The sequence below is a fragment of the Conger conger genome, chromosome 9, assembly GCF_963514075.1.
Source record: "Conger conger chromosome 9, fConCon1.1, whole genome shotgun sequence".
NCBI classification, from domain to species: Eukaryota; Metazoa; Chordata; class Actinopteri; order Anguilliformes; family Congridae; genus Conger; species Conger conger.
Genome location: NC_083768.1, coordinates 28,274,565 through 28,301,623, shown reverse-complemented (window position 1 = coordinate 28,301,623; position 27,059 = coordinate 28,274,565). Strand labels below are relative to the sequence as shown.

The 27,059-nt window shown below is 39.5% G+C and overlaps 3 protein-coding genes across 3 annotated transcripts; 1 reads left to right on the top strand and 2 right to left on the bottom strand.

The window, feature by feature from the left end:
• Positions 1-665: 665 nt before the first annotated feature.
• Positions 666-14,421, bottom strand: LOC133137875 (meiosis-specific coiled-coil domain-containing protein MEIOC-like). Its single transcript, XM_061256273.1, has 8 exons — positions 14,297-14,421; positions 13,236-13,360; positions 12,489-12,652; positions 10,996-11,094; positions 9,098-10,889; positions 8,557-8,691; positions 7,539-7,719; positions 666-6,872 (listed from the first exon to the last, which is right to left on the bottom strand). The coding sequence occupies exons 2-8, from the start codon at positions 13,275-13,277 to the stop codon at positions 6,559-6,561; spliced, it is 2,727 nt and encodes a 908-aa protein (XP_061112257.1). The 5' UTR covers positions 13,278-13,360; positions 14,297-14,421; the 3' UTR covers positions 666-6,558.
• Positions 14,422-16,040: 1,619 nt separating this feature from the next.
• On the bottom strand, positions 16,041-18,366 carry LOC133137616 (cathelin-related peptide SC5-like). Its single transcript, XM_061255959.1, has 4 exons — positions 18,058-18,366; positions 17,802-17,924; positions 17,219-17,326; positions 16,041-16,742 (listed from the first exon to the last, which is right to left on the bottom strand). The coding sequence occupies exons 1-4, from the start codon at positions 18,364-18,366 to the stop codon at positions 16,695-16,697; spliced, it is 588 nt and encodes a 195-aa protein (XP_061111943.1). The 3' UTR covers positions 16,041-16,694.
• Positions 18,367-21,315: 2,949 nt separating this feature from the next.
• LOC133137873 (cathelin-related peptide SC5-like) lies at positions 21,316-23,104 on the top strand. Its single transcript, XM_061256270.1, has 4 exons — positions 21,316-21,639; positions 21,772-21,894; positions 22,380-22,487; positions 22,967-23,104. Exons 1-4 carry the CDS (start codon positions 21,328-21,330, stop codon positions 23,012-23,014), a joined length of 591 nt encoding a protein of 196 aa, XP_061112254.1. The 5' UTR covers positions 21,316-21,327; the 3' UTR covers positions 23,015-23,104.
• Positions 23,105-27,059: the final 3,955 nt, after the last annotated feature.

Sequence of the window (27,059 nt, the reverse complement as noted above, 5' to 3'; positions counted from 1 at the left end):
GCTTGGAACAAGAAGGCTGTCCAATCATCAGTCTTCAAACTACCTTAATGCCACCTTTACAGTGATTTCTGTTACTATTCTGAATAGCTTTAAATATAATCTATAGTGTACTCAGTGCAATAGAACAGAATACCATTTTTTCCCCAGGGGGAACATCAGGACAATCATATAATTTATATAAACAATAAGGTTACAGACCAGAAAGCTCCGGTGAGGAAGACCATTATACCCAATCTATTAAAGCAAGGCGGATGCTTTAGTACAAGCACGCCCACATTCAAAGGATATGTAAAGCCTTTTAAAATGCATCAGTTTGTGTCACTAGCGATAAAAAATAAACTAAATAAAACAGAAAATGCATAATGGCTGACAAGCTTAATATGAGCAGGTGTCATGAAACATCTAGTTCAAATGTGAGCTGGTGGTTGGAAATGTTATCTACAGTGGATGTTTCATAACATCTGCTCACAAGCTGGTCTACTTGTGGGCCATTATGCATTTTCAGTTATATTTAGTTTATTTATATTTTCTGACCAAGTTATTCTTCTTAGAACCTTCCTGAACCTTGAACTTTCTATGCACTGAAAGAAGAGCCAAAATGGGATAAAACTGCAGCAATAATTCTTCCATACTACTACTGGGCAGAATAAAAAGATACAACGGGGTCAAGTAATACATTGGTTTTATTTGTTATTTTTGTCAGTAAATGTGCTAAATTACTTCGAACATTGTTAACCAGGTTTCTTAATATTCAAATCTTTGCAACCCAACAAAACAAAATAAAAACAGAAATTCAAAACTTGGAATCAAATTGTGAACCAGCACACAGGCTATGTAGAGGCGACAAGCAAGACATTTTGTCTGAGAACAAAAACAACTCACCAAAAAGGAAATGAAAGCTCAGGCAAGAGTTAGACAGGCATGGTGTCCAATGATGCTCAACATTAAGCTCTTTGGTTGGTAAACCAATAGAGGACCGTGAAATGAACATGAGGCGGCAAATGTGGATCAACTACTGTACAGCCAAATACCATCAACACAAAAAAGTTGGCTTGAGAATAGGGATATAGTATTTTTGCCCCACATTCTGAGCAGTTTCACTCTTGTACACAAACATCTTTTAACAGCCTCAAAAACCAAAGTATTTGGTCTTATCAACATGTCAAAATATCTAAGAAATGTTCAAAGATTATACAAAAACAGCCCACTGGAACATGGATATTTTTTGAATAGGCTATATCCACAAGGGATATATTTTGTCCCCCAATTTGAGTCTTTATTTGTTAATTATTGGTCAAGGCTTATTGATGCACAGTAAAATCAGCAACATATTCATATTCTTTAAACCAGGATGCATAAAATGGGAAATAAGCCATGTAATCAATCATCATTATTACATGTCACAGCAAGATACCCGCCCTGATACACATTAGAGCCAATTACAGTATCCCACCATTATCTCCACTGCAACACAAAGATTTGTGCTACTCCAGTAACTATCCCAAAACTACTAACACTGGCTACAGGATGAAGATGATATACAGTATTCACCTGAACAGGGGAACATAATACAGTATAAAAAAAATAAAAAACTAATTGCAAAAGTATCAAAAATTAATAATATACTTTTTATCCAAACATCTATAGAAAACAAAATGCAGCTACACTAAAACAGAAAGCAACACTTCAGTGCTTTACTATTTTAATCTAATACTGGGGGACAATGATAAGGTTGTACAAGTCTCACAGGAACGGATCTACAGTAAACATGATTCAAAATGAATCAGAGAGACTAAGAAATCCGATAACTTATGTTACTTTTGAGTGGTAACACACACTGCCTTTTGTAACGAATAGATTAATACATTCTGGGGGGGATATAAACTACAAAACACAGAATACAATTACTGTGAATGGTTTTACTGCAAAACATTTGCACCAATACGAAATGACAGTGCTGCAAATAGTGCTAGAAGCCCCATTCTGCAACCCAGTCTAGACAAGGAAATTGTCCATTACTTGTATAAATTAGGTCAGTACACTTGAAGAGTACAAACTAAAACTGAACTCTGGCAACAGATCATTATTATGTCATTAAAAACAAAAGTGAGGATTCCCTATGGTCCATGGAACCTACACAAGAAGCAGCAATTTTAAGTTTTCAGGAAAAAAAAAAAAGAGCTTAACTAATACCTTGAGCTTAAGTATGCTTACGTATTCTTGTCTGGACACACAGTAAGTTGGAGAATCAAATTCTTATTTAATACAATATTCATAATTTCTTGGCAGGTTCCCTTTCCAGTCCAGGTGCAATCCAGAAATAAAATAATCCTAATTTCCAAATCTCTTCAAACCCCGGAACACAACCGAATGGCCTACAGTAAGCGGAATGCAAAGAGCAAAGAAACAAACGCTCAGCAGTTCGCCTCTTCACACTGCCCTCTGCTGGTCACAGTGCTGAAATAACAGATTTTGTCTCCTTTTTAGCATGCAGAAATAAAATGCATTGCTTTAGATTTAGCCCGCATTTGAGTTCCCTTTCTTGTTATGAAGCATAGCGTGTGCAAAGGCTTGGTGTCAGCCAATACATTCCTGCTGCCTCTAGCTGGATAAGAAATGAAGATAAATCTGAAAAATCAAGTCATGGTCTCATTAAAAAAAAAAAAAAAAAGAAACATACTAATTAGTTTACCATTTTTGTACATATTATTGCATAAATACATTCCATGCCACTTGTATATGCCATTAAAGGCTGATTATCCTGATAGAAGTATTACCTTAAAGAGTTGCCAGGTCAGGGGTACAACAAAGCATTCTCTGGAAAGCTTAACCAGATTTGTTGGTTCTCACAATCTACCACTTGAAAAGAAAGACTGAGCAAATCTACATGCATAAGGGACAAATCAGGATTGTTCCTTTAGTCTTCATGGAATTAACATGTAATCAGACATCCCTGGACTGTCCTTGATACCATAATATACATACCCATGCCCTAAAATGAAACGATATTCCACTCAAACCAGGAGACGCATGCAACGGAGTGGCCGGTTTCCATTCAAATACATTAAATATATTTATGAAGCCAACTTAAAATTACAACTGCTCCAACATTTTAATAACAGTATTACAGTCTGAAAACTATATCATTGTTACACCCGCCACTTGTTCATTTGTTGCTTGTATTGCAATTAGACGTATATACTGTCAGTTCACATTGAAGTAAAAGAAATCTTCATCAGCATTCAAGTAAAATCACGAGTGCCTATTCTGTAAAGGCTTACTTTTAAACAGGATAGTTTAGACAAACAAAGTCCAGAAATGTCACCTTTGCTTGCAAACAATGTTTTTGATCCTCATTTCACAATTAACCAGGTTTTTTTTTTTTTCTCCAATTTTGTAGAAACAGCTACAATGAAAACTGACAAAAAAAAAAACTTCTCTAAAAACTGGGCAGTGTGTCCAAAACATTTGACTCAAGAGATACGCTGGCTTTAAACAAAAGAAAAAACTCTTCACTAAAATTCTGAAACCAATTGACCTCAGCAAGTATGAAAGCCAAGCATAAAATTAAATAAAAATGGCCACTTATTTAATATGGCATAACCCGACATTTCCCATTGAATTCATAAGTTTCAAGTCTTACTTCCCCTTCTTAATGTATGACTGCATTTTTAAATGTACTAGATCAATATTGATTTCAACAACTTAACATAAGACTTTAAGGGATTCAAACTGCCTACCATGACACACACCCATGAATACACAGCCCAGCTACACATAATCTGTAAACAAATTCAAAAATGGATATTAAGGGAAAACAAATGAAAGACACTGCTCGTGCTTGTGTCACCCACTCGACCAAAGCAACTCCTAAGCTTGTTGCAATAACATGCACTTAGATTTAACTATTAACTTTCTTTTTTAAATGAAATTCAACATGCTACATATTGTCTACAGTTTTGCTAAACACACCAAACTTGTGTACTATAGAAACAAATTAAAATGGCAATCATTTTGTATGGAATAGAAAATAGACACAAATGCCCAAAAAAACTAAAACAGAAAAATGTGAGTAGTGCCCACATAAACCATTTTGTGGATACTAAAATAAGGCACATAATATGCCTTAAAAAACACAAACACACAATCCTGGTCTACATGAACAAAGGATCAAATACATTCATTTACCTTACTGGTTACATATGGACAAACACATTTAAAAAAAAAAAAAAAAAAAAAAAGAAGAAAAAGAACAGTCTAACGTGAACTGCACAACGGAACCAACAGTAATGCATACAAATCATGTAGTGTATAAAACAAACTGTACTAAGCCGTAGCATCTTTATCTCAAGTGAGAAAATAACAAACATTCCTGACAAAACACCCTAATGGCACATATTGAAATCACAGTATAAAAATCAGATGATTATATTCCAGTTTGAATTAAAGGCAACCGAAAGAGTGGGCTTCCTCCTGTACTTTTGTGTTTCCACAATTTATAACAATATGCATTCCACTTGTGTATAATGCGCAAAAGCAGTTTCGTATTCAATGAAATGTCGGTAATGGATGTCAACATGATACTAAAAGCAATTAAAGCCTTCAGATTATATTTAAATGGAACAGACTGAACATAAATCATGAAAGGATATCAATGAAGGGCTTTAGAGTTTTAAGGTCAAAAAAGAAAATTATACATTTTCTTTCAAATAACAGTTTCCTATAGAAAAAAAAAAAGAGGTAGAAGACACCATCTTCTGGTACAGTACTATAATGAACACATTTATAGTTGCACACAATGGCCTGCACAAAAATACCTCAGCCAACTTGACTGATAAAAACATACAGGGTGGCATCTAGTTTTGCACCAAAACAACCAGGGATCTCTTCATAATAGGCAGCCATCATTACATTGACCATGGCCATGAGATGATTTTTGTGTTGGTGAAGTATACATTTTAACACATATTTTTAGGCAGGGTTCATTCATTTTACACAAGTAGGGGTAAACTTAAGAAAATAAAAAAGTGCTTTGCTCTTTAATTACAGTGGTACTTTAAGCTTTGAGGTTATAAACAAAAGGTTTTGTTTATAACCTTAACACTTTTAGATTTTCACACAAGCTTATTTCTTGAATCAAAGCATTATTTTTGTTGGTTAAAATAAAGCAAGTTGTATTTTGAAACCCTGCTCTAAACTGCATTTCACACAAGAAAACATTACATATTTCCAGATATCTAAAACCAGTAAACTTAAAGCAATACAATTACACAAAACAAAAGCCTACATGACACTATTGTTAAAGTGTTAAAATGTTTCATTGTGAAATGTTTTGAGGAAACAACTTATTTCTACATTCAAATTGTGTAGTTTAAGACATACAAACTTAGTGATTGTCTAAGCTATTGTACAAAACTTTGCTTAGCTTGTACTGCTACAGTGAAATATGTAACAAACAAGTAATGCATTAACGATCAGCTAGTAAACAAACAGTAACAACTTTGGTAACTTAGTATAGTTAGATTTCTGAAAAGGTTCTTGCACATATAACCAAATATTATACAAGAATTTCCTGAGTAAATAATTCAATCTCATCTATTAAGAAACGTGGACAAACAAAATCCATTAAACGTTATATTATGATTTAACGCAATCTTAATTATTAAAATAAATATGCAATACTTCTGGAATATTTCTTAAACATAATAAAAATATAGATTTAAGTGCTTAATAAGTCATATCGTTTTTTTTTTTTTTATTAACAACTTACCAATGGGGTTAGTAAGTCAAAATGCTAATCCTGAGAATAAATGCTTTTACCATTATCTATAGTACCACCACATCAAACTCAATAATATCCCTGTAAGATGTTAAAAACGCATATCGGTAGTAATTAACCATTTCTGCTGCAAAGGCATTTCTTTGTAGGACATTTACATGAAGAATACCAGTATGGGATTCGTTTGTGTGGACCATTAGAAATACTACTACACAGAAGCCAGGGGAGATATGCTGTTGCCACTGGGAAGGCTGTAGAAAGGTACAAATGCATAAACAAAACACAAATCGTGTGTCAAGTTAAAACCAAGGTGTTCCTGGTATTTACATTCCATTTCAAACCATTTTGTTTTTGGCACGTGACAGTGGATTCAGCTAAGACTTTATGGATGAGGGCTAAATTAGATTCAACTTACCACTGAGCATCTAGAACTTTACATTTGTGGGGCAGATGTTAATTTGCAACCATCTACAGCTATAATGGCACTGAGCATACAAGGAAACACACCAGAACAGGTGCAGCAAATAAATGATTACCCATTATCAGAACACATTTAAAAAATACTGCAATAGGTTCTAACAGCCAAGCACTAGAATGAATGTAATGATCAATTCTGTCAATGTTAGTAAAACTAAATTAAAACTGGCCTTAATTCAATTTAGCCTCGAATAACAGAAACGCAAACACAATCCGAATTTTGAACTGAAAAACATACACGTCACCCCAATGCGTTTTCCAGAAGACTGGATGCTAAAGCGTGTAGGTATCCCACAATAGGCTCACTCTGTCCTCTGATCGTTGGCGGCCCTGATCTCCAGCTCAGCCTTGGCCACCCTGCCTCCTCTGGGTCGGGCCTCCTTCATGTCACCTGACGAGCCTGCTGGCGGTTGAGTCTCACGGCTGCCCAGCCCCTGTGCCTTGCCCTCCCTGGGGTTGCAGAGCTCCAGCAGGGCCCGCTCGAGTTCCACCTGGCGCACTGCCATCCCCAGCACGCCTTTGGGCAGGGTCATCTGCAGGGCACACCACAGTGCGGTGCGAGCCTTTCTGGTCAGAGTAGCCAACTCCTTGATCGCGGCTGCCAGGGCAAGCACATCTGAAAACAGATACCGCGGCCAAACCAAAATGGATGAGCACTACTAAGGCTAGCATGGCTGGGACCTGACCAGGTACTGACCAGGGCTGGGGTCAATTACATTTATTTGAATCAATAAAAATAAAATAGAAAAACTAAAAATTAGAAAAATATCATTCATTCATTCATTATCCTAACCTGCTTATCCTGAACAGGGTCGCAGGGGGGCTGGAGCCTATCCCAGCATACATGGGGCGAAAGGCAGGAATACACCCTGGACAGGTTGCCAGTCCATCGCAGGGCACACACACCATTCACTCACACACTCATACCTAAGGGCAATTTAGACTCTGCAATCAGCCTAACCTGCATGTCTTTGGACTGTGGGAGGAAACCCACGCGAACACGGGGAGAACATGCAAACTCCACACAGAGAAGCCCCGGCCGACCGGGATTCGAACCCAGGACCTCCTTGCTGTGAGGCGGCAGTGCTACCCACTGCACCATCCGTGCCGCCTAGAAAAATATATAATTAGTATTTTTCACTCATTAACTGTGTTCCAATTTCCAGATTCAGTAGAACTGAAATGGAATTGACCCCAGCCTTAATATAATTGGAACAGGCTTGAATGGCTGGTTAGAGACTGCTTAATTTATTCACTCCACTCACTTTGAATAATTTAGTACCTTTATCATCGCTGTATCTGGGTGCTCCCTGTCTCTGACGGTTGGCGGTGTTGACAATTTCATCCTTACGGCATTGCTGGGTGAAACGAATGGCCTCCAGGTGGCGCTCCAGAGTGGTGGTGATATTAGCGTGGACTGGAGCACTGCGCAGACGTTCCATCTTCCCAACCAACACCACAACCTTCAGATATGAACAATTATGACTCGAGGCAAGTCCAAATATAGGCAATAACATTTTTATATTTCCACATCTTATGGACAATTCCACAGTAACCAACATTAAAAGTGCAGGATATTTAAGTGGTAAAGTCCAATACAGCTACATAAGAGACTGACATAAGCTTTTAAAACCCTCTTATCAGTCTTTATTATATAGCTGTATTGGGCTTTACCACCCAAATATGCAGAATTGCCCTTATACAAGGATTCATAAGTGCTGTATATTATAGGTTACATAACTATTTTGGTATGCCGATTCCAATACCTTTCACGAATGTGGCATGCTACACTAAGTGAATAGCCTGCTATAGTCAATAATGTCACGTGGTCAATCCAAAAAAAAAAAAATATTAAAAAAATAAAAAGGCCTTATTAAAGAATTATAATTGAAATGGAAAATAATGATGCCAACTAGACTTAAATTATGTATCGTTATGCATGCTAGTTATAAAAACAAAACCTTTGGTTGAGAACTTAAATATGGAAAATTTACAGAGCACTACTCTTAAGATTATTAATTATTTGAAAGGTTTGAATCTTAAACAATCTGTCTAGTGGTGAGCACATGTTGTTTGATAGTAGACATTATACATGGCTATTTTGGTTGTCAGAGATCTGTACTGATACACCTTGATGGAGAGCAGGCTGATGTTAGCGTTAGGGCTGATCGGTTTAATGTCTTTCGAGGCTTTCAGCAAAAGCAACCATTTCACTTAAACACAATGTTAATTAATCAAAAACAAATTATGTTAATACAAGTTCTATAACCCCTTATACTTGTACTATAGATTGAACTCACCCTAGTTTGCTCTCTCAGCTGGTCCACAATCAAACGATCCACTCTGGAAGGATTGGCCGGGAGACATGGAATGGGAGAGTTGTTTGAGCTCGAAACTCTTCTCCCAGGAAAGTTTCTGGCTAAATTTGCCTCAGTCTGAAAACAAAATGATGAAAGGCTCAGATGAAAATTGGTTATGAAATCATAGTTATGCTATCAATGCTATACACAGCCCAGTACTGAAGGGATGGAAACAACACCCATGTCACATACCAGTTTAAGCCCAGTCTGGTTTCGTAAGAAGGGAGCAGAGTGGACACCACCTGTTGGCAGTACAACGACCTGCTAATGGAAAGACCTAGACTGGCCCAAACCACTATGCATTAGATTTATTTTTTTTATCTCTGTAAGGTCATGCATCTAGTCCTGGGAACCACAAAGATACACATTGAGGTAACTTGCAGTACACGTGGAGTCAAAAACCCTAGAAGATCACAACATACTTATCCAAGCTGCACAGCCAAGGATAAAAGTTAAAAGCATGACTGACATGAGATCTTACCTTTTTCCTCTCCTTCTCCAGGGTTCTCCACTGCTCATAACACAGCTCCAGCTGCACATGGAGCTCATTGGCTGGGCCGCTGCGATTCCTCATGGGCCTGTACTTGTTAAAGAGTGGGGGGAACCCAAAGTAAGGGGGTGGCACATCACCATTGAGCAGTTCTGTGACAAAAGGGCTGAGGTGGCTCAAGTCTTCACTCTGGAGCATTTCCATCAGGTCAGAGAACGGAAATCCAGACTGAGGCAAGGGGAAGCCTCCACTGTTTCCACCTCCACCAGCACCGCCATGCAGGTCAAGAGGGGCCAGGCTGGGGTTCTGCTTCAGGTCTCCTGTCATCAGCTGGAAAGGGGGTGAAAAGTGAGTGGAGTTGTAGTCAGAAGCACAGTTCTTTTCTTGGTCTTCTTTGTGCCAGTAGTTGTTGTTACTGTTGTACTGGTGCCGGCTGGAGCCACCACACGCATTAGACGGAGGGAAGCAGTTGTTCTTCCTCATTCCCTTGACATCATCATGGCCATCTGGGCTGTGCTTGGTTCGGTTATAAAGATATTTGTCAGGATCCTCACCTGCTGAGGCCCCAGACCAGCTGCATGGGTAACCATGCTGGGTGTGATGGTCCTTGGTGACTGACGAATCCAATCGGGAATGACTGGCAGATGTATTCAAGTTTGCATTTCCAAGAGTAATACCTTGGAGCCACGCACCGGAGCCATGACCCTCTCCTGGCTTGGCTCTGCGGTCTTGCCTTCCTCCTGGTGAGACTGGGGAGGTTTGGGAGTGGTACGACCGCTTGGGGCCAGGGGTCAGCAGGTGATTACCAAGCTTTCCATTGCAGGATATGTTAGACAATCCAGACAAAGACATCTGTGGGCTGTGGCCAGGGCTGCAGCTCTTCCCATTCTGCAAGCAGGACTTCCAAGAAGAGCCTGGTGCATCCCCTTCTGACCAGACAAGGCCATATTTTCCTGGGTGCAGATAGTCCGTATTTCGGAAGTTTGTAGCTGGGGTAAAATCGCAAGGGTCAACAGCATTAATCTCACACTGATCATACAGTTTTCTGCTTGACAAATAACCATTTTGCTGATTTGGACCGAGACTTTCATCTGCCTTCCAGGTCCTTCCATTCACCTTGGTATGTGGAATGCCATAGTGACTCTGGGATGGGGAGAACGTCTTCTGCAGTGGTGGATGCCCATTATAATCCTCATTACCTCTAAAGGGGTATTGCCTTTGCTGGCTTGTGTGAGTCCATTTCTCTCTCTGAAGTGGGCTGCTTGGGTCATATGCAAAGGAGCTTCCACATTTTGAGAATTTATCACTGCCCTGTTCCACTTTGAGCTCCTTCTGCAGCCGTGTGTTGTTGCTGTTGCTACGGTTATGAAAAGCATACATGCCAAACTCACCGCACATCTTCTCAAGGCTTCCATTAAGGACCTCGTGATGGCCATCTTGCATGCATGGGTCGGACTCGCTTTTATTGAGTCCAAAGTTATCCCTGTCACTAAATGGGGGCCCTTTGAGCAGAGCTTCTTGATTGCAAGAGCCAGTAGTGAAACGTGAGTCCAGGCTGGCCAAACCCGAATCTTTACCACCTAGAAGCCAGGAGTCCATCAGGTCAAGGCCCTGGAAACCATGATAGAGGTCTTCCAAGTGATCTCCTTCTATCTTCTGAAAATCATCCTGATAAAAGCTACCAATATCAGAAGAGCCATTTTCAAATTGTACCATGTTCTCCTGTTGGCCAATGTGGTCACTGTCTGCAGCCCATAGAGGAAAGAGCTTGGAAGATGAATTCCTGTGCAGGACAAAAACCGTATTACATCCTTTGAACATTTGTCTAATTTATAAGCTTAACAAGAAAAGATGCTTTATTATGTGCAATGAGGGAATGCCACACATACCAATCTCCAAGATGTTCAGGGTTTGGTTCTTCAAGGATTCTGGAGACCATTCCAAATACATCTGGGCCATTTCCAGAATAAGTCAAGTTGACTTGGGGCCTATAAATGGCCATTGTCAAGATTTAATACATTTAAATACATCACATCTGCAGGTAGTTAATCCAACAGCATAAATATTTTACAATTAAAGTAAACAATATTGCATTGAAAAAGAATAAACAATTAAAATTATTCAAAGTAGTAGTATGCATGCATACCCAGATTTAAGCCATTAATTATTTACCACTGGTCCATAGCCACTGGACCTGAAATTATATAGTAATCAGCCTAGAAAGCTACAGTTCCTGCTTGCTACTACCAACAGCGGGAACGCCCCTGGTAAGAAAAAAAAAAAAAAGAAAAATCTAAGCCAGTGTAAGATTCAGCACTTTAGAACAGCACTTGTGCACATGTATATTTTACTAGTTTTGGATGAGATGCTTTAACGCGTGGAAGAACCTATGCACTTGTAAATTGCTTTGGATTAAAAGCATCTGCCAAATGACTAAAATGTAAATGTAAATTCACAACAAAGTTTTCAGGGTATTTTTCTGGTTTTGGTCATGCAATTACGCAGTTACTGTACACTGGCTTATGAGGCTATGTTATTTCAACAATTGGTAATGGTAATAAAAAAACTTGGAATTTCATGCGACAATCCAGTTTACCACATGAAACTGATGCCATTAACAAGATAATGGAATTGAGAACATACAAACATTTGGAATAAAAGAATGGTTTCCAAATGGTATTGGAAAATTATTTTTACTTCTGCAAAACAGCATATATGAGATAATATAAGAGCTGCAAATGAAGTGTGTATGCAAGCTTAGCTTGCGGGTTGCCATGTGAAAAAGGGGAAAGCAGCTGTTCAACATCACGTGGTTTAGAGGACAGTGCATGCTTGTCTACACTGTCCCAAAACAACTTTAAATGTGCACAGTTCTGCTTGCAAGTAGAAATGCTTTTCCTTGAAGCTTGGCCTGGACACTTTGGCCTTTTTGTTGACATAAATTCAAGTTCAAATTTACAAATACTTGTCCATCATCACTGTCCAGATGCACCACAGTCATTGCCTTGTATTTTGTCTAGTTGTCTACATTGATCTTACAAGGTCACGAACCCATTGTTATAATATACAATGCAGGCTTATAGGAGGCTGTCCAGATATCTTGCTGCAAAGTAATGTTTCCAACAACTACTGCCTTAAAGGTGCCACACTTTTGGCACTGTATAGGTTGGCATTGCACATATTCTTTTGGCTTCGTCATATTTGGCCCATTTCCAATTCATTTCAGTCGAAAAACTCACAATTTAAAAAAAAGATTTCAGGTCCGTGGCTTATCATTTTAGCTGCTTTTAGAGGCGTTTCTTTGTAAATATTTTGACACTTTCTTGCACATATTTTTTGGAATGCACATGCCATGCCAGTTCTTTTACGGGCATTTAATTACCTGGACAAGTTACCATCTGGGAAGGTTGTAGCAGGCTTCACATCATCGGTGAACACTGACCAGGACCTGTACAGCAGAGCAGGGTCCAGGGTGGGGCCAGAGCCATCACTGAACACTTTGGAAGGCAGCAGCTGTGTGTCCATGCTTTCCTTCAGAGTGACATTCTTCCAAGCACAACGTTGGTAATGAGGACCAAAAAATAAAAAAAATGAGACGGTGGTTATAAACTAAGCAAGTCAGCTGGCAGACAGAAAAAAATAAAAATAAAAATAAGCACATTTAATATACTCTATGTGCAATAATTTACTTTTGTGATCCTTCTTGTGCATGAACCTTTGACACAAGGACAGACATCAGGCCCCCAAAAAAAGCTGAGCAGTCAATTGTCCTATTACGTTTGATTCCCCAAAAAGGGGGGCCATGTATAAAAAGGGTTGCAATTCAAACATGGTTCCCAAAATGTGGGTGTAAATACCTAAAAATTGGTGCCATTTATAATCACATTCATTGCATCATTTCAAATCCAGGGTGTTGGGAGCACGGGGCCAAAACCAAAATAAAATTGTCACTGTCCAAATACATAGACTATACCGTATATCAAAAGGGGAAACTAACAATTATTTGTAACTGTGCACCTTTTTTACAGTGTACATTTCAGGTGTGCTGTGATGCAATGATAATAATAACATGATTTAGTTGATGGTATCAGGATTAACCTGCTCTTGAAAAACTCCTTTTGTAGCTTACCTGTGGTTTGTAATGGCTATAGGAGGAACCTTGGTAAGCCATATTTTTATGGAAACCATACGACCATGCAACTCTGTAACATTGCAGCACGGGTAAAGATGTGAATTGTTCAAGGCAGAGCTGGCCTGTTGAGGACAGAGCATTCCCCAATAAAACAGTGTGGACACACAGGGTAAAGTTACAGGAAAGCAAACAAACCAGTCTAGCCAAGTTTTCCAATGACATGGCACAACATCCAAAAAGTCGATGAACACTAAACAGGCACAGGTGCACTGCAGTAAAGGTCAATTCATACGACAAGACTTAAATTAATGCTGATAGCATTTCCTATTCCGCAGTTACCACTGAATAGTAGACATCAAATTATACGGAATGGAAACTGTAACTCAACATCACTAACGTTATATCTTACGGTCACTATGGTATGCGTTTACAGTTCAAGGTTTCCAGTGCTACTGGCTAATATTAGCTAACTTACAATGGGTAACTTACTGTACCGTGTGTAGAACGCTACTAACGTTACCTACGCTTTCAATTGCAAAATGCTTTATTGGCATGACATTTTTCAATACATATTGCCAAAGCTTTATACGCAATAAAAAAAGAAACTATCAACGTAATAACAACAATACAAAGATTAAAATAAAGCAGACATAGACTAAGTTATATGATCTCATCCAGACTGCAGCGCGCCTTGTCGAGATGGCTAGCTATCAAACTTTAGGCTAGACCGTCACTATAGACTGCTGGCGAAATCGCAGTGTTGAGTAAATGCAATAATTCGTCTTCAGGCAACCCCCTTACCAACGCTTAATGCACAGCAAGTGAATGGCACAATCGGTTGTAAACAGATGAGTAAATTAGCTAATGTTAATAGCTTGTAATCTAACGGCTATACGACAATCGCCGCTTTGACAACACAGCGGGCTAAGGTTAGCAAGCTAGCTAGCGTCATTTGTTGTCGCAAACAAATTAAGTGTTTGGGGCAAGGCAGTGCTGCCATAATCAAGATACGAATTTGGGAAATTAATAACGTTACCGAGCAACCTATACAAACGTACCTGCATGGAAATTACACCCCTTTCGTGCTGTAAAGAGAGAGACACCCTTTTCTTGTTAATTTAGGCAACAGCCATTTGCCTATGTTTCCCTCGCCTCAGACGCCATTATTTCAGTAATCTGCACACAGGAAATGCATTTACAAGCATCGATGACATCATTGGTGGATGACGATTCCAAATTAGAAAACGCATGGCAGGTGGCAGTGCGAAGTATTTCGTGTAAAATGTTTGTAGTTTATTGCCAATTGTAAAATATTATAATGTACCCTCTTACAAAATTAGCATCATGTGATGTTACATTACATTACATTATGTATCATGTGATGTTCCGTCCTGCGTTTCTTTATTTAGTTGAGCTATTTCTCTAACCTTCTGAGAAACTCAGCATCACACCCAAACGTTTTATGGTGTAACTTGTTACTGAAAGCAACTAATCCAGGCATATATTGACCCCAAAACAAACAGATTCAAAATGTTCTTCAAAATGGCGGAGCGGAGGATTTCGACACCTGCACCCATTATACAGTTCAATGCCTGCACCCGTTCAGTAATGAAACGACACAGAAACTGCTAGTATTGTAGCAGCTAGGGGGTGCTGTCGGTCAAGTTGCCATGCAGACATTCACCATATTGCAATGGTTCCAGCTTCATTGATCATTTATCCAACGAATAATGAAAGACTGTGTTCGAAACTGCATGCTACAGCGACGAAATTATGACTCACGGACGAAGCGAATAATGTTGATATATCCAGTGTGCTGGGGGGTAGACCACCAGTCCAAGCTCAACCACCAGGGGGGACGTTTGGCCGATTTTACATAGGACACGAGCAAAGCGGTCACGAGCAAAGTCACAAAATGTAGTAGTATATTGGCTTACCGGACATGTTTACAACTGTTTTCAACCCTGAATTAGATATTTTAGAAGAAGCCCATGGCTGACGGGTTAGTTAGTCTAGCTAGATAGTCTCTTTCCATGGTTATGGGTAAATGTGTTGGATCACCTGATCACCTGTTCACTCTGTAACTGCATAAGGACAACATTTCAATCCTTATTGGTTCATTTTAGCCAAAATACCTCTGCTGGTGTTTAAATATAATGATTTATTGACATTGTTATTCATGAAGATACTAAGATACCAATGACCTATGACAGCTCTTCAGAACAGACTGGATCTATTATGTAGAGTTCTGGGATATATTAGACGGTTAGTGAACAGTTAGTTCTCGTAGTGGATAAGATGTAACTAGTCACTGTAATTCTTAAACTCTGATCCCTCACCATTTTCCTGTGGGGACAATGTGCACTTGTGTTCTCTTCCTGGCAAGTTTGCAACCATTCCATATGGTGCCCTCTTCCTGGCAAGTTTGGAACCATTCCATATGCTTTCCATATTTTTTTATTATTGCCCTTACTAAGTGTTATGTTTAACTGCTTAAGCATTTTTTTGTACTCATTACCAGACTTGTGATGATCGTTTATCATTTGTCTCTTCTGAATGAGCAACTTTTCCCTTGCTGATGATGACAAAGGGATTTTGCACACTTGTTACATAATTTTTATACTTAAACAGGAAGTGATGGATTGACACAATATAGTTCATTTGGACTGAGATTAACTAAATTGAGTTTTTGTTTTGTATTGTATATTGTTTTCCCATATGTTTGACCATAACATAGACTTGGATAACGTCACAGATGAAGGAGACCTTAATTAAGGGTGCCAATAAATCTGGAGTCGAGTGTAATTGCGAGTTCTACGATTTAATCCTTGAAAAATCATTGTCACATGATTTCAAATGGATAAATAGCCATTTTACCAAATCCTGGTAAAACATTTGATGACAATACAATCAAGCATAAGCAGTCTGCTCTAAGCTGTCAAGGCAGGTAAAAAAAAAGGCCAGTGGAGACTTCAAAGCACACTCTCTAACCAAATTATATTCTTATGAAGATAATAGGTGTAAATTATGAGGTGTAAAATAATATATATTGTATACTAAAGACTCCTTGAAGAAGTTTGCTAATCAACCTACCCCTCACTCTCCCTCCCCTTCTACCTCTCCAGCTCCCTATCCTTGCTCTCCCTTTACCATCTCAGGCAGCATTGGGTCTGTAAGATTGTTGAAAATAAGAATAATGACATTTAGTCTACTAATCTTGATTAATTGAAGTTTTTGTCAAATACCCCACCCCCCTCAACATATCAAACACCTCAAGGGGTTGTAAAATACAAGCTCAGTGCACTTATAGGTGACCCTGGAACTCTAGAACATTGATAGTGAGGGCGCCTTAAGGCACTTCTGGCACTGAGGGAGTTAAAGCATTTTTTATTTATCATATCACTGTCATGATAGATAGGCCTAAAACAAAGGAGATGCTGTGGGTTCGTGCAGCCTTCACCAGTTGCTGAAATATTTTGTCCAACTTGGGGGCTCTGAGAGTGTCTATAAAAGAGGGCAAAACAATAACAATTACTGAGAAGGTTAAATACGGAATAGATTAAATGCAAACAAACATTACAAACAATAGAGAAAAGTCTGATGGTTACAACAGTGTCTAAGTTGAGGGCTTGGAATGTGACAGAAAAAAAGATCCTGTCAGAATTTCAGAAGCTAATCGCAGTAGACACACTGTACAAGAGGTCCGGCATGTAAGATGTATGAGAGGAGGTGTGCAGTGCAAGACTATGCTCTGTCAGCTGCTGGGGGATTTTAACATCCAGTGTAATATCCTTCAACAGAATATATGGATTCAAATGAATTTCTTTCTAGTAACAGTAAACCAGCAAAAAATGAATAGTAAAACAAATGTTATTGATGCGAAATTGATATTGCCTAAATATTAACATATTTTGGTTGCTGTGGTCATATGTTTTAGGTGTTCCGTTTAAAAAAAGGTAAATCAGATGTAAAGTCTGTACCTTGCGCTCCTCTGGATCTGTGACCTCCTGACAGGACACTGTCAGAGACGCTGCCTCTCCTGGCTGTGACTTGAGGACTGTGGCTGTACTGGAGCACTTCTTCAGAGACTACAGATGAGGAGGAACAGAGAATCCATCAGCTTGCAGTCACCATCTACTGAAAGGACCGCACTCACAGGGCAGATGTTTCAATGGCTCTAGTTCAAGAGGATCCAACATACTGTAATTGTGTGCGACTTTTCAGCAAGCAAGTACTTATTGGACCGCTGCAGGTGCCAGCTGTCCATCTGCCAGTGTTGTGCAAATGGGCTTTACAGTGGTCTGTGAGCAGCAGGTCCATTCAAGATCTATTTTCAATTCTTTTTACAGCTGACTGTCTCACCTTAACTTTCTGTTAAAAACTGTCCTCTATGCAATTTAACTGTTTCATTAAAGAACAAGAGAAAATCTTTCAGTTGGTTAATGCAATCTAAATGGTAAGAGCTTTACCCAATATGAAGTTGATGAATCACCACTCTCACTCTTTGTCCATCACTAGTATGGACTAAGGATTGCAAGGATGACATGGACAGCATGAACTCACCCCATTTTCCTTGAAGATGCACTCGTCCTTTAGGTAGTCTTCTGATTTGGGGCACACCGTCTCCTTAAGTGTGAACGTGATGGACTTGATCATGACAGAGCCATCTCCGGGCTCAAACATTGACTGAGTGAGGGGAGGAGGAAGACCTCAGGTCAGACCCAGACATTTTGATTTCAGATTGAAACACAATTTGCTGCTAGAAGCACATTTATTTGCAAGGCTAGTGGTGACAGAAATAAAAAACAGACATATTTACCATTGACCGCAAAGCACCCTGTTTCGGAGGTCCGAAAGCTTTTGTTTCCTGGCTTTTCTGGTTGAAGTCTGCAGTGGCCGCAGCAAGGACATCCTTAAAGGTGAAGACACTCCTGGCCAATGTCACAGAGACAAAAGCAGCAAGGGAGATCAGCAGCAGAGGTCCAACAGAGCTCTTCATTTTCTGTGTTTCACTTCTCATCTCAGTCACACACTGGTTAAATAGAGTGTGGGGTCTGCTTTTTAAAGGTGCAGGTGAACACTCCAAGATTAAGCAACTCAACCTTGGGACATGATGAGCAATGTCCATCATGTCAGAAATAAAAAAAACATTGCGTTCTATTATGAAATGATTCGGGGAAAATATCTGCAGACTTCTAGTACAAACAGCATCATTCCAATTTAATCCTGTATTTTCCATTTGTGTGTACACAATAAAAAACCAACAGACAGGGCTGTGTAAAGAGAAAGTCCTACCTGGGCCTTGTCTTTAATGAAGCAATACTGTAAGTAACATATTTGGAAATATATTAACAATATATACTTGAAATATATATGTTTTTCATAAGACGGGCTCATTTTACAATTGATACATTTTTAATAAAAAACCTATTTTGATCTTAACTATTAATTTACTTTTCCTCCTGCATTCCCTTCCCTTCTGGTGAAGACACTCCTGGCCAATGTCACAGAGACAAAAGCAGCAAGGGAGATCAGCAGCAGAGGTCCAACAGAGCTCTTCATTTTCATCTCAGTCACACACTGGTTAATTAGAGTGTGGGGTCTGCTTTTTAAAGGTGCAGGTGAACACTCCAGGATTAAGCAACTTGACATGGTTGAAGACTTAAATTAAATAAGAGGCTTATACCATTCAAAAAATTGAGACAGAACAAATGTATGTCAGAGCATGTATATACAGTATACACAAAAGTTACATTAGAATACAAAGAAATGACAAAATGCCTTCTGTTTTTTAGTTTAGCACTGAATATCTCAATTCCTAAGTAAATGACCACCCAGAACTACTTTATATTTGTGCAGACACCTCATGTCAACTTGTGTACATGAATCATCAGCAAAGCTTATTTTTCTATAAAACAGATTTTTGATTCAAAATGTATTAAAAAAAAAAATTACTCACCCTAATGCTTTCTAATCAAGCTGCATCACATTTAAAAAGGTACTTTATTTAAAAATTAGGTTACCCAGAGCCCCGTGAGCCCCATTAGGCAGTACAATTAATGTTACAGGTTTATCGATAGCAAGTTGCATGTTTACCCAAGTCTGATTATTAATTTTGCTATGCGAACACAGCGATATTCCAAAACTGTCCATCGCCTGAATATGCCATATTATACCTTGTTGGAAAGGGTAGGAAAACCCATGCAAGAAGCTTAGCATGTTTTATATGCTAACATAGATTTGTGTATATATTTATATAAAGGTATGATGTGACTGCACTCTTCCAAGTCAAGAACATGCAATAGTGCTTATTGTGAAGTGCACAATTACATAAAAATGGTAATGTAGTATAAAACCAAATACTCTCGTATAAATTGGTTATTCTAACACTCAAAATGTTCTAGGATTCTGAAATCTGCCCACCAAATTCAAATCTGTAAATTAACAACACCTGTTTGAATGTTTTTTTTTCAATGTGAATAGATGTATGTAATATAAACCTTGGTCACCTAGCTTCAGTGCGAGTCCCCTTAGGAAACAACTGCTTGATTGCTGCCAGATGAGCATTTGGATGCATTCCAGAGGGGTTTCCCACTGACAACATGCACAGTAGTTACAGGAAACACAGCAGTAATGTAGAATAGAACGTACTGACCTGTTTAAATCACCGGGGCCTCAGAAGGGAAGGAAATGTAGGAGCAAAAGCAAGTAAGTAAATTAATGAACAAACTAATAAATAAGTAAATATCCATTATCTTAACCCGCTTATCCTGAACAGGGTCGCTGGAGCCTATCCCAGCATACATTGGGCGAAAGGCAGGAATACACCCTGGACAGGTCGCCAGTCCATTGCAGGGCACACTCACCATTCACTCACACACTCATACCCACAGGCAATTTAGACTCTCCAATCAGCCTAACCTGCATGTCTTTGGACTGTGGGAGGAAACCGGAGTACCCGGAGGAAACCCACGTGAACATGGGGAGAACATGCCAACTCCACACAGAGAGGCCCCGGCTGACCGGGATTCAAACTCAGTGCTACCCACTGCATTATCCGTGACGCCCATAACTTGCTCATGTCCTTCACTCTAAGAGGGCAAGAATCTTCTCAGAATCATTCAGCTCCACTTTGCACCCTGCGAGTATTCTCTCAAATGGAAATATGTTTTGTATTAAAACTGCAGTAAGATATTATTCATAATGGCCTCTAAAATACAGCATGTCTTATGAAAAGAAGAATATGCGTGTGTATATGTTTCCAAATATCTTACTTACGTGTAGGACTGGTAGATGTATTGTTTACAGAGCCCTGTCTGTTTTTTTTGCAATTATGATTTTGTTTGCTGAAAAGAAACATAATGGATGAATGATATGAAAGGTTTGATATGACTGCACTCTTCCAAGTCAAGAACATACAATAGTGCTTATTGTGAACTGCACAAATGAAATAAAAACAGTAATCTAGTATAAAACCAAATATTCTATTGAAAAATTGGTAAAACAGAGTATTAACTTATATCAGCACACACAATGTACTTTCAATAAAGGATTGTCAAATCTTGCCACCAGATTCAAATCTTTAAATGATTAAAATTCAAATGTTCATTTCAATATATTTTTATAATCTAACCTTTGGTCACCTAGACTCAGTGTTGGTTGAAAGGGCCAGATTCTTTTTTTCCCCTTAAAAAACAGCTGCTTGATTGCTGCCAGATGGATGCATTCCAGCGGAGTTCTCCACTGACAACATGCACAGTAGTTACGGGAAACTCAGCAGCAATGTAGAACAGGACGTGCTGCCCAGTGCTAAGCACGGGGGCCTCAGAAGGGAAGGGAATGCAGGAGGAAAAGTATTTCAAGTATATATTGTTAATATATTTCCAAATATGTTACTTACAGTATTGCTTCATTAAAGACAAGGCGTAAGAGTTTCTCTTTACACAGCCCTGTCTGTTGGTTTTTTATTGTGTACACACAAATGGAAAATCCAGGATTAAATTGGAATGATGCTGTTTGTACTAGAAGTCTGCAGGAATTTTCCCCGAATCATTTCATAATAGAACGCAATGTTTTTTTTATTTCTGACATGATGGACATTGCTCATCATGTCCCAAGGTTGAGTTGCTTAATCTTGGAGTGTTCACCTGCACCTTTAAAAAGCAGACCCCACACTCTATTTAACCAGTGTGTGACTGAGATGAGAAGTGAAACACAGAAAATGAAGAGCTCTGTTGGACCTCTGCTGCTGATCTCCCTTGCTGCTTTTGTCTCTGTGACATTGGCCAGGAGTGTCTTCACCTTTAAGGATGTCCTTGCTGCGGCCACTGCAGACTTCAACCAGAAAAGCCAGGAAACAAAAGCTTTCGGACCTCCGAAACAGGGTGCTTTGCGGTCAATGGTAAATATTTTTTTATTTATTTCTGTCACCACTAGCCTTGCAAATAAATATGCTTCTAGCAGCAAATTGTGTTTCAATCTGAAATCAAAATGTCTGGATCTGACCTGAGGTCTTCCTCCTCCCCTCACTCAGTCAATGTTTGAGCCTGGAGATGGCTCTGTCATGATCAAGTCCATCACATTCACACTTAAGGAGACGGTGTGCCCCAAATCAGAAGACTACCTAAAGGACGAGTGCATCTTCAAGGAAAATGGGGTGAGTTCATGCTGTCCATATCATCCTTGCAATCCTTAGTCCATACTAGTGATGGACAAAGAGTGAGAGTGATGATTCATCAACTTCATACTGGGTAAAGCTCTTACCATTTAGATTGCATTAACCAACTGAAAGATTTTCTCTTGTTCTTTAATGAAACAGTTAAATTGCATAGAGGACAGTTTTTAACGTTAACGTTTTTAAAGTTAAGGTGAGACAGTCAGCTGTAAAAAGAATTGAAAATAGATCTTGAATGGACCTGCTGCTCACAGACCACTGTAAAGCCCATTTGCACAACACTGGCAGATGGACAGCTGGCACCTGCAGCGGTCCAATAAATACTTGCTTGCTGAAAAGTCGCACACAATTACAGTATGTTGGATCCTCTTGAACTAGAGCCATTGAAACATCTGCCCTGTGAGTGCGGTCCTTTCAGTAGATGGTGACTGCAAGCTGATGGATTCTCTGTTCCTCCTCATCTGTAGTCTCTGAAGAAGTGCTCCAGTACAGCCACAGTCCTCAAGTCACAGCCAGGAGAGGCAGCGTCTCTGACAGTGTCCTGTCAGGAGGTCACTGACCCAGAGGAGCGCAAGGTACAGGCTTTGCATCTGATCTACCTTCATGGAACACATAAAATATATTGGAAAAAATAAACAATATGTCATTACCTAGGCTTCACATCAGTGATATTTGGTGCAGCATTTATGTTCGGACATCCTGTTACAGTACTAATAATGTTTTGTTTAGGGTAAAGAAGTGCTTTTGCCTCTATATATTCTGTGTAAAGATATTACACTGGATGTTAAAATCCCCCAGCAGCTGACAGAGCATAGTCTTGCACTGCACAAACACCTGCACATCTTGTATGCCTGACCTCTTGTACAGTGTGTCCACTGCAACTAGCGTCTGCAATTCTCACAGGATCTTTTTTTCTGTCATATTCCACCCCCTCAAACCACTGCTGTAATCATCAGATGTATCTTTATTTTCGAAATGTGCATATTTGTTTGCATTTCATCTTTTCCATATTCCACCTTCTCAGTAATTGTCATTGTTTTGCCCTCTTTTATAGACACTCTCAGAGCCTCCAAGTTGGACAAAATACTTCAGCAACTGGTGAAGGCTGGACAAACCCACAGCATCTCATTTGACCTATTCATCATGATAGTGTGTTACTTTATAAATAAAAATGTTTTCATAAAACTCATAATGTATTCTTTGAAATTTCATTCTGTGTGATATTTTAATGAAAAACTAAAGAAGAAACTATATACTCTGGGTGTCTCGGTGGCGCAGCCTGTAGAGCACTGACCGCATGCTCATTGCGAGCCGCGACGTCGGCGGTTCGAATCCGACCGTCTGACATTTGTCGCATGTCTTACCCTCTCTCTCGCTCCCATTCTTCCTGTCTCTCTATACTATATACTGTCCAATAAAGCTGAAAAAGGCCTAAGAAATATCTTAAAAAGAAAAAGAAAATATATACTCAAAAGTAATTTGGGTGGCTAATATAATGCTAATAGCTTACAATTAGCAAAAAGACAAAGCTAATGTACAATGGTAAAGAATCATTCTAATAAAAAAACTATGGATAAGATCCTGATAAAAGGCACTTCAAAATATGCCTATATAAACTATTTAAAATAAGTCTCAGAGCGACACTTTTTCCTTGTTCTTCTTTTTTTAAATAAAACGGATGTTTTGGAGTCTTTGCTCCGCTTATCACCATGGTTCTCTAATGTTTTGCCAAATAAACCATGCCTAACTATGTCAACTTTGCCACAGTAGCCTTATGCAAACTGCAACAGAAACAAAGATTCAGTATCAAAGAGCTCAGTGGGCGAAGCAAAGTTGTTGCCCAGCTTACCAAGATGCCAGGGCAAGACATTAAATACTACGAGTGCCATGATCCACCAAGATACTTAGTTGTCATCCACATAATTTTCAGCAAAATACAACCGGACATTATGTGGAAATAAGTAACTGAAAATGGAGTAGTGGAGTACAAGTGAACGATCTCAAGAGTTCTGCATAAAATGGATCTGCATTGGAGGGTGAGAAAGAATCTCAAAAAGTTACTCAAAAAGACCCATCTCAAATCATGTCTGCAGTTTGCCCATAGGTATGAGAGTAACCTAGCTGAGATGTAGGAAAAGGTTTGGTGGTCAGCTGAGACAAAAATTGAGCTCAAATCAAACTTTCAAACTGGGTGTTGACACTGTATTTCTCAGAATGTTTTCAGAAATGTATTTCAGTGAACTGTTAGGAGGAATAAAAGAACCATCATCTGCCATATTGTTATATTTGGCAAAAGGAATGAACCCCAGTCTACCGAATCAGGTACTGACTACGTGGTAGAGTACCTACCTTGATCCTGTTTATCCCATATCCGACAGAACCGGCCTACAGGGCCGTATATACTGTATTATAACATTTAGGACAGTTTTCTGAAGTTAGAAGCGTTTGTTGAATCTGACATGGCATCCCTTGTACAAATAAAAGTAAGAAATTTACGATAAATAGAGAGGCCCAGTGATCCCAAGTACAAAGCAACAATTGCAATGCTGGTAGATACTTAGCCCAAAACCGAGTGCAAAAGGTGGCTCTCCCAAATAATAATGACTGGGCATTGATTACTTATGCAAGCAGTATATTTCAGTATTTTATTTTTGCAATAAAAATATTGGTTGTAATCCGGAAAAATCTGGTAACCTCAACAATACTTTTACAAGATAATGTATTTTGAAATCGGACAAAATCTGAAATAATAGTAAAAATAGTTTTCATGTCAAGTTGGAGGTCTGCATTAAACTGAACACGATAAACAATACATTGAGCAAATGTATACCGCAGAGAAACAAGGAAATGCTGGCAAGAACCAAATGTCTTCACAGGCTCTTGTGATGATGACTACAACACTTGTGCTGATAAAAGAATGCAATAATAATGACAATTGTCACCTGAACAGTGAGCCATCTGCAATATTGTTATAATATTTGGAACATGTTTTGATAAGAAAAAAAAGTACCTTCCTGTGAATTGAAAAGTACACATAGCCTTCAGTCTTATTTGGCTATACAGTGATGCATTTGGGAATGTTAAAGTGAATAAGTGAACAAGTGAAGTGAATGTGTTGCTGTGAAATTAGCAACTAGATTCAGTGGCACATGTTTTTATTTAAATTTTTATTAAGAATGTTTCTGTTTCACACCTGTAACTTAATGTAAAATGTCACCCAGAAACACTGGTTGCCTAATGCTGTTCTACTGGGCATGGACTGAAAATGTTTTTTTTTCAGTGTTTGCGAAACACATTCCCATTCCATACTAAACAATGATCTCTCTTCCTGGAAATGTCAGTGTCCTCTTTATGAACTGCAGAATTTCACAATTTTGAAAAGTCTGAAGAACAGCATGCACCATAGTGTAACTTTGCACTTGTACTGTAACTGTCAATCATTCTGTCACTGCGATGTGCAGAACTTTGGCATGTATGCCTCTAATTTGCCCACACTCCTGGTACAGAAAGGCTGGAGTGCAACTTTCAGTGAAGGTATGAGCCATGGATCAGGTTGTGTGACTCTGGCAGCATTTTTTAAACCTTTCAAGGTTTATTTTTCACAAAGCACTTCAGAATGATAATTCAGCAATAATAAATTTGAAGTAGTGCATTAATGTTCTGCAGTGGGTTGGTAGCATTTTCTCCTGGATTAGTTAAGTATCATTTGTTTGTTTGCTGTTTCTAATTCAGTTTAGTTGTCATTATAGTGTTCTGCTGTGTATTTGTTTGTTTGTTTGTTAGTTAATACAAGTGGTGTTTATTTAGATTACAGTGAAACTGGGTTAGGTGTTTGTTTCTCTCAGGTGAGCTAGGCTATTAAGTTAGGCTATTGTTTTTACTGGCTGGCAGGCCACAGCTTTTGTTTTAGGAAGAGCCAATAGTTTGCACCCTGCTTAGGGTATAATTACTGGCACACCTGAACTCACTTCAGTGTGCATTAGTGTTCTGCAGTGGATTGGTAGCATTTTCTGTATTCAGCGTCAGTGTTATTTAAGCACTTGTGTAGCGCACCAGCGGCAGCTGGGTGCGGCAGCCTCGGCTACTTGCCTCGTCATACGAAGTTGCAGGCGTACAAAGTCGAGGGTGTCTATCTACGGGTGTCAGAGAGCCTGATGATTAACTTTATTTTTGTTGCCTGCCCTCATTTCACTATGTAGTATTCCTCTTGTCCTCCCTAGTTCCCTCCATGTGTTTCCTTCCCATTCCTGTACTCTCTCCTCTCCCCAGGTCCCAGTCAGGTAGGAGGTTCACTTCCCGCCAACATGGGCAGAATATCTCAAACCTCATCTTCCCTCCCAGATCCGCTGGTATTGATCTCTGTGTGGCTGGTGGCCTCTGGAACTGCCAGTCCGCCATCCAGAAAGCATCTGCCTATACCTCCCACCTCAACCTTGACCTTCTTGCTTTAACTGAAACGTGGCTCTCACCAGAGAACGGCTGCCCTTTCCTCTGCCTTCTCTTTTTCCCACACACCCAGAACCTCTGGCAGAGGAGGTGGCACAGGTCTCCTAATCTCATCCTCATGGAGATCTAGTGTCTTCTCCTCATCCTTCGCCTTCTCCTCTTTTGAATTCTCCTTAGCTCCTCACCAGTCAATGACACCCCCCTGATCCTCCTGGGTGACTTCAACCTCAACTCAGAGTCCACCCAGTCTACCTTTCTCTCCCTCCTTTCTTCTTTTGACCTTACCCTCACTCATTCCCCTCCCACCCACAAAGCAGGCAACCTTCTTGACCTCATCTTCACAAGGAGCTGCACAACAACCAACCTCTCTGTAACACCACTCCATATATCTGACCACTCCTTCATCCCTTTTTCTCTTCCACTCTCCTCTAACACCCATCCATCTCTCGCACCATCCACTGTCACCTGTCGGTGGAACCTATGCCACCTGTCTTCCTCCACCCTCTCATCTACAATCCTCTTCTCCCTACCATCCGCAGAGTCTTTCTCTCGACTGTCTCCCGATGATGCTGCTAGAACTCTGATGTCCTCCCTCTCATCTTCCTTTGACTCTCTGTGTCCCCTCACCACCAAATTAGCTCGGGCCTCCTACCTTCCCCAACTCCCTAGCCTCCTTTTCTCCCCTCTCTGACTTCGACACA

What these genes read in the sequence shown, in the direction of transcription:
- LOC133137875 (XM_061256273.1), bottom strand. Translation starts at nt 13,277, where the DNA reads ATGGCTTACCAAGGTTCCTCCTATAGCCATTACAAACCACAG. An exon ending in ATAGCCATTACAAACCACAG is followed by an intron (nt 12,653 to 13,235) that starts GTAAGCTACAAA and finishes TGTGCTTGGAAG; the next exon opens with AATGTCACTCTGAAGGAAAG. An exon ending in TGGAGAAGGAGAGGAAAAAG is followed by an intron (nt 8,692 to 9,097) that starts GTAAGATCTCAT and finishes TTTTGTTTTCAG; the next exon opens with ACTGAGGCAAATTTAGCCAG.
- LOC133137616 (XM_061255959.1), bottom strand. Translation starts at nt 18,366, where the DNA reads ATGGACATTGCTCATCATGTCCCAAGGTTGAGTTGCTTAATCTTGGAG. An exon ending in AGGGTGCTTTGCGGTCAATG is followed by an intron (nt 17,925 to 18,057) that starts GTAAATATGTCT and finishes CCCCTCACTCAG; the next exon opens with TCAATGTTTGAGCCCGGAGA. An exon ending in GCATCTTCAAGGAAAATGGG is followed by an intron (nt 17,327 to 17,801) that starts GTGAGTTCATGC and finishes CCTCATCTGTAG; the next exon opens with TCTCTGAAGAAGTGCTCCAG.
- LOC133137873 (XM_061256270.1), top strand. Translation starts at nt 21,328, where the DNA reads ATGATGGACATTGCTCATCATGTCCCAAGGTTGAGTTGCTTAATCTTG. An exon ending in AGGGTGCTTTGCGGTCAATG is followed by an intron (nt 21,640 to 21,771) that starts GTAAATATTTTT and finishes CCCCTCACTCAG; the next exon opens with TCAATGTTTGAGCCTGGAGA. An exon ending in CTGACCCAGAGGAGCGCAAG is followed by an intron (nt 22,488 to 22,966) that starts GTACAGGCTTTG and finishes CCTCTTTTATAG; the next exon opens with ACACTCTCAGAGCCTCCAAG.